Here is a 10087-nt window from a genome sequence, read left to right on the forward strand (position 1 = left end):
CAGTAGAATGCTTCTGCTACATAAATATGGGCTGTTTTTGACAATACAATGCACATATATCCAGTACTAGCACCATTAAGTCATGCTAAATTACTGAAATCCTCATAATTCTAGCATTTTAGTTAAATTTTAGACGGTTTTCGTGTAAAACGAAAGTGGCCGCATTCGTGTTCATCCTTAATATTGAAATGTAAGTTGTATTTTATGATAATACATAACATATATAAAGGTTGAGGATGAACACGGATGCGGCCACTTTCATTTTTACCAAAAACCATCTGAAAAGTGACATTTTTCGGCATATTAGGTAGATTTGTCATATTTGAGCTTGAATCGGATCGTTTTTAATGACTAAATCTGTTAAAATCTTTCACATAAACTAATTAATTCAAATAAAATAGACACTTAAGTGTCTAAAAAGTGGTCAAAATCTTTCGTCAGATGAACCTGAAATTTGAGGCCAAAATCGGTCCTTACCAAACCTACTCCTTTCTATCTATGTCGATAGTCACATCTTTCACGAATCAGGAAAATACCAAAGCAAGTGATTTTTTTTTTATTTCGGGTAGAGAGAATCGTGGGCTTCCGTCATTTCGTTGTTGGTTTTTTTTCTTTGGAAAACTGTATACTTTAATACCACTGATATGTGCCAGAACGAAAAATAATCACAGCAACACAAATAGGACATGTTAAAAGTGAAATAGATATGACATACAATTGAAATGGCTATTTGTTTCATAGAACTTGAACTCTTTTTAATAGCAGTTATTTCTATGAATTATCTATCGAATTTGAAGTGCATGTATTTCATGTTATATTCAGTCATAATTGTTATCTAAGTTAAAACATATCACTGTTTCGATCTTAACAGTTTTCTAGGGGAAGTAAAGCTTAAATATATATAACTATTTCATTCTTAACTAATATATGTATACTGCATGTTCTTGGTGCAGAAAGATCACGTTTCACTATTGTCTTTTTAATCAAAGAGGCCCTAGGTTTTGAAAAAATCGTGAAGATGTAAAAGTATAAAATTTTAAAAAGCTTAACTTCTTTTGTCATAATGCAGTGGTTTTTATCACGAGATGACCGCAGTGGTCTTTATATTACTAGTACTTAAAATTATTAACTATAGTAGTACTTTACCAAAAAAAATAAAGCATGACTTTTACAGGTGACATGGAAGTAGCTATGGATTTAATGACATATTCCTACTCAGTTACATGTATACAAGAAACTGAAATATATGTGTTGGACCAGAAAAATTACGAAAGGTTAATAGAAAAACGTAATCCACAAGTTGTTGAGTTGATAAGGAATTCAGTGCTAGAGAAATACTCTTTAAGACTGTCTTGGATGCAAGACAAGAAAGATCTACCTCTTTTTCGTTATTTTCTTTACAAGATTGGAGAAAATGAACGAAAAAAGAAATTAAAGAAAGAAGAATTAATGCGTCAGGATAAGGAAAGAGACATTACGGATGATTGGATGGTGTCTAGTCTTAAAAAGGGACCACTAATCGATATGTTTGGACCTGGCAGTGTGTTCTACTCAATTCGAATGAAAGCTAAGCAAAGAGAAATGGAGAAGTTAAGTTATAAAGCGCGTGTTGATAAAAGACGATTACTTAGCGAACGCAAGTCTCCGGCTCAAACTAAACCTGTTCAAGTACAAGGTGCTCCCCCAACAAGCTTTGTTACCCAAGCTTTCAAAAACAAATACGACGTAGAGAGTGGTGCTTATGATTTTTCTAGTGAGGATGATGTTGAAAATGATTCAGTGGACGGTAGTGTAAACCGATCACAATTAATTTGTGATAAAAGTAGAAATGCACATTCTGTATTAAAAGAGACACCAGAAACCGACTTTGAAGACTGGGAATCTAGTGACGCTAATCTTTGTAAACTAGAAAACAGGTTACAGAATTGGTATAAACATTTTGGAGACAACGAGAAGAAAAGAGATGTATCCATAGTGAAATTACGTAGATATCAAACAGAGGTATGTTATCAGTTTTGAAATAATGTAAATTATAAATGTGATATCAATATAATTCACTGTAACCTTTGTTCGTTCGTGGTTTTATGAGAATCGACTTTATATCTACAGCTATCAAAGGAACAGTGTGTGCTTTATTAGTTTCTAAATTGTCATGATAATGATGACCAATGATAGTTATTCCTTTCGATATTTTAATATTATACAATACATTAATGATTCGCCTATCTTGTTATTACGTATAGATGTCAATCAGAAGTAGATTAAACGAAGTTAAATTTCATATTTTTTCAACGTTGTACTATAAAAAAAGAAGATGTGGTATGATTGCCAATGATACAACTCTCCACAAGAAACCAAAATAACACATAAATTAACAACATACTAGTATGATATAGCAGTATGAAGCAGTTTTAAACAATGTAGAATAACATAGATACCAATTGATAAGCAAAACACACAAACAAAAATACTATCATTAATTTATAAATTTAACATTACAAATTAAAATCGACATGAACCGATACTTTAGATATGTAAAGTGTCTAATGTCATTGACATGGGAACCTTTGCATAAAGAGGTTTATGTTACACAGTACCTTGATCTATTTACAAGGCGGAAGGACATGATAATGTCTGTCTGTTGTCCTTTAAGGTCCTAGCTATGAAGCAGTTGAATTGTCTATTGACTGAAATTGTACACATTGATCTGTGAATAAATAAATATCAGGACACAATCAATAATTACAGGCTGCATAGGACACGAACCTATTTGAAAAATATAGATATTTTCTCCGTTAATACATTCAGCTTGAAATAGGATCATAGCAATGAATCCCAAATAAACTGAATTTACATATGATTTGATACAATAGTCTAGAACATTGCTAATATTTCAATAACATTTTTTTAGGACCCAGGAAAACCTCCCTTGCCAGGAAAGAAAATATTTATCAGAACAAAAGCAAAAACAACCACAGCATACTTAGATTCTTTGAAACATACTTTAGATGATGATCAGCATATATCTAGAATGCACAGGTATAATGTTCACTATAGTTGAATCAATAGGCACGTCAAATATATGTACGAAATCTGTCAAGCAGCATTAAAATTTAAAGGCTTTATTTCTGATCAGTATGAAGTTAACATAATTGCACGTTTTTGCATGTGAAACTCATTACAATATGTATATTATATGCATGATAATAAGCTTGCTGAAATAATTTTCTCCGTTTTTAGAGAGTATATAAAATGTACAGTTCTTTCAAAGATCTTTATGGAAAGTTCATTTCAGGTAGAAGTAAACAGTTTAAAACAATACATGATGACAACTGTGTTGTGGAAATGTTAATACTGATTGTGTTGTGATTTTGTTTTTTGTCAGCGCTCCAGCTAGGGTAAAATGTCATAGTGCACCGCCAGTTTTTAGACGAGGTGCGAGGTGTCAATCATAGTGCTATAATTTGCACATGGCGTGCTGACAGATCATTGCAGTACTAGTTGTACGAATTATTTTTTATCCCGACCGAATTAAAATTTATCTCGACCGAACAACTTATTTACATAATTACTTTGCTTTATTAAACATTGTATGGTAGTTTTTTTTTCGAACTTGTTTTGATTAAATACTTCTCATTCTTGTAACAGATACTTTTGAAACTTATGCTGTTTTAGAATATTTTCTTCTTTGAAAGCATCGACTCTTGCATTTTAAGAACAACATGCATGGCATGTTCAAGCATTAGCAACTTTCAAGTCCATTTGAATTAAGTCGTCAATTAAAAGTCTGGTTCTGTTTTTTGTTTTTGTTTATGAAAAACTATTTAAAACATAAATTACAGAAATTGCTTTGCTTTGAAATGGGTTTTAAATCTATGTCGAAGCAACCTTTTTTATCTATGGAATTTCAATGTTTATAGTTGGAAATACAAGGTTTACCCATATTACTATAGGATAGTGTGGTTAATACTACTGTCCTAAGTTAGGGGGGGTAAGCGGGTTTTTTTTCCTTTGTTGATTTTTAATAATAACTACATGTTCGTCCTCCGGTCTTTACTTTCCAATTTTTGACTTGTGATTTTGGTTGAATCATATACAACCGAATATCAAATATTATAGAACAAACCAAAACATGGTATAAAAATTCCAGAAGATATACTGCATTCAATTGAACTGTTTCAGCTATTAAAAATGAACATGACAACACAAGTTACTGCTATTATTTCATGGTTTTGACACTTGCAAGCTAAAATTATCACATCTGAAATCTCAACTAACAAATTGTGTTTTGCCTCTCTTTGATTTCTATTTTCTTTTCAGAATATTTTTTCTTCAGTATTCACTATATACTTTGATAGATACTATTGAAAATATTGATCTCACTGGCAAAACTAATGCTGTTTTATAGATTGCAGTAATTTGTGAATATGTTTTAATATAAAACAGGCTTGCTCAAAAGATACCTTGAATATTCTTTCAAATAACTATTCATTAATAATTTGTTTATCTGTTTGCTTATTTTCTTGTTAAAATAAAGTGGTGAAAATCATATAATCAACTAATGATTTAAAAAATTCTGGGGTCATCCGGGGGTAGATCTCTAGGGGATTTTGAAATTTTTCTCGTTATTTCAACAAACTTGTTGCAATTATAATGCAAAACCATTAATGTACAAGTACTGCAATGGTTTGTCTGGTGTATATCAACCATAGATCTCTTAACTGGGTCTTTTGCTTTGTCTGGTGTATATAAACTATATATCTCTGGATTGGTTCATTTTGCTTTGCTGATTCTATATCTTTAAGCTGGATTATCATATAGCTCTATATATCTATTTATATTTAAAAATGCTACTTTATACAAATATATACTTGATATTTAGTGTAGATTTAATATGTAGTCTAAATTCATCTTGGACAAAATGTTTGAATGAGTCTCTCCATATACATGTACAGTGCTGGAGACAATAAAGCATACACAACTAATTGATAAAAATTTCATAGAATAAGATGACTTTTCAAGAAGAAAATTAGTAGACTTAATAGATTTTAATTATACAAATAATCAGTTGATTTTTTTTTCGAAAAAAGAAAAATTGCAGAGATATATAAAAAAAGAAAAAAAAGTTTGATTTAAGTGAGATGTATCTTTTGTTTTAATTTTCAGTGATAAATATAATTTACTATCTAACCTGATTTGCAATAGAGAAATGTATAGTATTTAGTTGTTCCTTGACTATGAAAACGGCGAAATTATCTCATCTGATTTGTAATAGAGAATGATAGTTTCAAGTTGTCCCTTGGAAATCAATTTGATAAAGAATATATTTATCTATAATCATATTGCCATTTTACAGTTTGTTATGCAGAGACGATGATGGACCAAAAACCCAAAGAAAAAAGACCAGCGTCCTCTTATAGGTCTCCTCTGACACCAACTCTTTGTGTCCGGACGAAAAGGGTAATTTATTCCTATAGATCTCCTCTGTTGAACACGTTTTGTTCTGACAAAAAGGGTTATATTTTTTTATAACTAGCGTCCTCCTCTGACAACTGCACAAAAAGGATAAAACATTCTTGTAGGTCCTCTCTAACACCAACACTTTGTATCCGGCGAAAAGGGCAATACTTTCTTATAATCAGCGCCCTTTTATATGTCTACCCTGACACCAATTCTTTTTGTACGGCGAATAAAAGGGGTAATGATTTCTTATAAAATTTAGTAGTATTTGCCGTAAGAAGGAAGGAAAGACGTAAGAAGACACCGTTAGGTTTAATTCGGTACTGTTTTGAACACATTTGAAACATAACACGAATTTGTAAATAGAGGATTTTTAGAAATGCATTCTTATGTTGTCCTGAAAACAACAAGTGTCAACTATATGTCTAGTCTTTTAGTATTCATTTTTAGATCAATATTATGAGCACGATTTATACGAAAAGCGTCAAGATCTCTTATCCTACCCACATTGCATATGACTCACTTCGGTACGTTAGACAAAACTAAATTTAGTATACATATATATACCTTTTCTTATGTTAATTTTTTTGCCATTGTAGCCAAAGTCAGCTCATCAATATACAGCTCAAGAATACGAAGCTCTGAAGGCTGAAATGAAACAACGACAAAGGTCTTATAGAACTATGTACTATGACCGACCAATGTCAGCTTATTTGTAGAAACGAAGAAGAATACCCACAAAATTTTGATTTTATACAACTGCCTCTTATCTTATATATCATCATGCTCCGATAGATTATTTTTCGAATATGAAGTCATAATAATAAAAAAAAATTAAGATGAAATGCATAATTTTATTTGTTTTTATTATTTACTACATCTTTTAAATCCTTTCTTTCGTCAGTTCGTACAACAGATATAATGACCATACTTTGCACAAATATTTCTAGAGATAACAGGATTACTTCACATTTAGTCATCAGCTTAATAGTGATGAGATGTAACGTGGAGTCACTTTTAAAATCTCTCACTCACAAACTGTATGTTTACCTATACTGTTTACTGTCCGAGTATAAGAAAAACATATTCAAATTTAAATTAAATAAAAGCAATTATAGTAGTATACTGTTGTTCGAAAGTCAAAAATCGATTGAGAGAAACAAATCCGGATTACAAACTAAAACCGAGGAAAACACACCAACTATAAGAGGAAAACAATGTAACAACAGAAACACTGAAGTTCAACAAAATGAAAAACGACAATGCAACACACACAGAAACGAACTATAAGATAACAATTGCCATTTTTTCTGACAAAGTACATGACATTTTAAGAAGAAAAAAATGGTGGTTGGATCTGGTTTTGTGGCTAGCTAAACCTCGCGCTGTTATGGCAATGTTATAACATCTAACAAGAATACAGTAAAAATAAAAGCAAGAACATTCAGGACATAGAAATACACAAATAAACAAAACAATTTTCAAAAACATTTAATAAAGAATAGTAAATCCACTGAAATAGACATCTAGATAGGTATCAGTGTTCAAAAGCACTCAAGCCACTGAAAGAAAATCAAACTAGCACTTTATAATGTTCATGCATCCGCATCGCTTTCCCGGATTTCCCTGTTACTGGAACGCTCAAAGCAGATTCTGAAAAATGTGGATGTATAAGAACCGAAACAGTTGAGCTATACGACACAAAAAGAAGACCAAATTCATCTAAAGTCAAAGTTGCCTGAGGGAGTTGAGACCTTAGTTTCCTAATAGAAAAGATGCAACGAAAGCGTATTTGATTAATTAGAAACATAGAATTATTTGATTGTCTTTAACGAAAACAAAATTTAAATATACATTTATTTCTTTTTTTTTTTACATCACGCAAAAGCAAAACAAATCTGTATGGGTTGATCACAGCAACTCGTTATATAGACATTCAATGTGAAAATAGAAATGAGAATGGACACGGGGAGTGTGTCAAAGAGACAACAACCCGAATAAAGAGCAGAATAATGGCTCTTGAAGGACCATTATTTAAATTTCTTTTATGCTACATATATCATGAACTATATTATGATATGTGAGTGAGTGTATGGTAGAGGATCGTAGAGGTTGTTGAGTTGCAATGATGAAAGTAAGGAACAGTTCACAGTAGTTCATTGTAATAATCCAAACTCGTAAATTATACATTAACTCAACCAGGAGAGAGAGAAAATAACGTGGTTTCTGAATTCTAAAGGTCCAAAAAAAATTTAATAGATATACAGTTGTGGACAGGCAGCGGAATGCCATAATTTGAGTAATCAATAAATAGAAAAATAACTTGTCTAACAACAGTATTAATTTCACAAAACTCGCATTTATTAAAAGACTTAAACACGTATGTTTAATTTATGATTATAACCTTTTTACCTACAGAAAGATATTAGCGAATATGCATCTAAACTAGTCAAAAGTATATGAGACAATATCTGAAAAAGTCTATTTTTGGCAATAAGAAAAAAACAAAAAAAATGTCTTTAGACCCAGTATTTCTATAGCACAAATCGAAGAACATACATTGAGGATCTAAGAACTGTTGTCTGTAATTCAAACAATTGTTAAATGTGGTAACAATGGCAATTTTTAAAATGGTACAAAAAAAAATCCTGTTCTTTCCTGTTACCAAAGTGAATCAATTTTAAAAAATACATCGTTTTAGATTGGTAAAAATTGGAAGATATATAACAGCAAACAATGTCATTTACCCTTTGAAACTGTATTTGCAATTTGCAAGATGAAAAATATGTCGGGGTAATGAAAAATTCTAAAATAATTTCCTTTCTGTTACTATCTACTATACTAGAATTGCACAATGTTCTCTGCTGTAATCAAAGCATAAAACCTATTTTTTCATTCAATATACTGTATATTATTTTGAAATTTATTTAATATGGTGATGATAACTTATATACTAGTCAACAAAAGAAACGATACACGACTTTGAAATAAAATTTATCAAAAAGTATTAAATATAAAACAAAATGAGATATACTATTTTAAAAAGCTTTCATTTGCAATGTATGCACATGTGATAATGAAAATCAAAACTTGTCGGAAAGTATCTAAATTCCGTGTAAACGAGCATAGGGTGCAAATTAGTTTTGCGGAAAGTTGAATAAGTACTAAATAAAATTTCAAGTTTGTTTAAAAATATTCAATATGCTAATCAAGTTATGTGCATGTTGTAATTAATGGGTTGAAATATTGTTTTGTCAAATTTGTTGGAAAAAAGTGTTTTTTGAAATCTCAAAAAATGCAAAAAAATGTTTTTTTTATTTTCGTCTCAAATCAATGCTTTAGATATGAAAACAACACACAGTAAATTTGGAACCTTTCGGATTAGTTTTAAGATTTTTACCGCTTTTTGAATATCACTTTACACATCTGTCTATGGTAAATCAGTTGATAATGTATACATTTTAACGATTTATCGTGGGGCCGAACTTTGCTTAACAAATAAACAAAGAAACTGTATGATTTTTAAAAACAAATTGATGGCATACATTGTCTTTACTTTTAAATGAGAGGTTGGCATCATTAATTGGAACTTTTGTTTTTAAAATTGTCGTTTTATGTAAATTTTGTAAAAAAAAAAAAAAAATCGCGAAAAAACGTCACGAAGGCTAAAAAATATTTTTTTTAAACGGATTTATATTTCCATAATGATTAAGTATTACTACCTTCAATATTGTTCCAATGAACGGAAAATCTTTAATTTGAAAAAAAGTCTTGTATCGTTTCTTTTTTTGGCTAGTATATTAAATGAAATGGTTGGCATATAGAAGATTAACTGTTTGATTCATCAGTGAAATTGTCTTGAACATCCTTCCTGTAACTGATTATGGTTATGCAGTTACTTTTTATCAGGTAACATGACAGAACGTAACAGAAAGGAATTACGCAGTACTTTTTGTTCATTTACTCGAATTGTGTAGAAGTTTACTTCCATCTACATATCAATTTGATAAGATACTATATAAAAAAAACATGTACCGTTATAGTGCTGACATTGAAATATTCTCAGAAGGTACACAAAAAGGCTGTAACAGGAGAGAACAACATTATTTTTCTCCAAATTCTGATCTTTGGGGAGTTCAGATTTTTCAAACTGGCTGCTATTCACCTAAACATATGGAGTCATACATTCAGGAAATAATGTTCTTCACATTGCATTAATTTACAAGAAATAAATTTTTGGTCTTTCAAACGTGTTCATAGGTGGAAAAAAACCCAGCGGTAACAGGAGGGAAATAACCCCTGGGGACATCATTTAAAAGACCCTTAAAAATGCAAAATTTTCTTACATGCTTTAGTTTTAAATCAGACAAGTAATGGAAAAGTTTTTTATATAAGAAGGCTGCTTAATTAATTAATATAGATATTCTTTGAATGATTTTATTTTCAGAAAATAACGGGGTACAACATGATTGGGGGTTGGTTTTTTTTTTTGGGGGGGGGGGTGACCATTGAAATTATAATATTTCAGCGTATATAAAGTGCGAATCCAGCTAGTTCATTTTCACTGTCATATGCGGGTATGTCTATTGTAGAATAAAGGATCATGGGAAAACTGTATTTGTTTACG

The 10087-nt window shown here is 30.7% G+C and overlaps 1 protein-coding gene across 6 annotated transcripts in view; it reads left to right on the top strand.

Moving 5' to 3' along the window:
- LOC139530024 (uncharacterized) overlaps positions 1-6311 on the top strand; it is a 32166-nt gene extending 25855 nt beyond the window's left edge. For 3 of the 6 annotated variants that reach the window (XM_071326055.1, XM_071326052.1, XM_071326054.1), the window contains exons 8-12: positions 1175-2001; positions 2912-3039; positions 3386-3435; positions 5357-5460; positions 6060-6311. In XM_071326055.1, coding sequence (XP_071182156.1) covers positions 1175-2001; positions 2912-3039; positions 3386-3435; positions 5357-5460; positions 6060-6179 — 1229 coding nt within the window. In that variant the 3' untranslated portion in view covers positions 6180-6311. The remainder of the gene's footprint in view (positions 1-1174; positions 2002-2911; positions 3040-3385; positions 3436-5356; positions 5461-6059) is intronic. The other 3 variants (XM_071326058.1, XM_071326056.1, XM_071326057.1) reach the window with 1 other exon arrangement.
- The last annotated feature ends 3776 nt before the right edge of the window (positions 6312-10087 follow it).

Source organism: Mytilus edulis, chromosome 7 (assembly GCF_963676685.1).
Source record: "Mytilus edulis chromosome 7, xbMytEdul2.2, whole genome shotgun sequence".
NCBI lineage: Eukaryota > Metazoa > Mollusca > Bivalvia > Mytilida > Mytilidae > Mytilus > Mytilus edulis.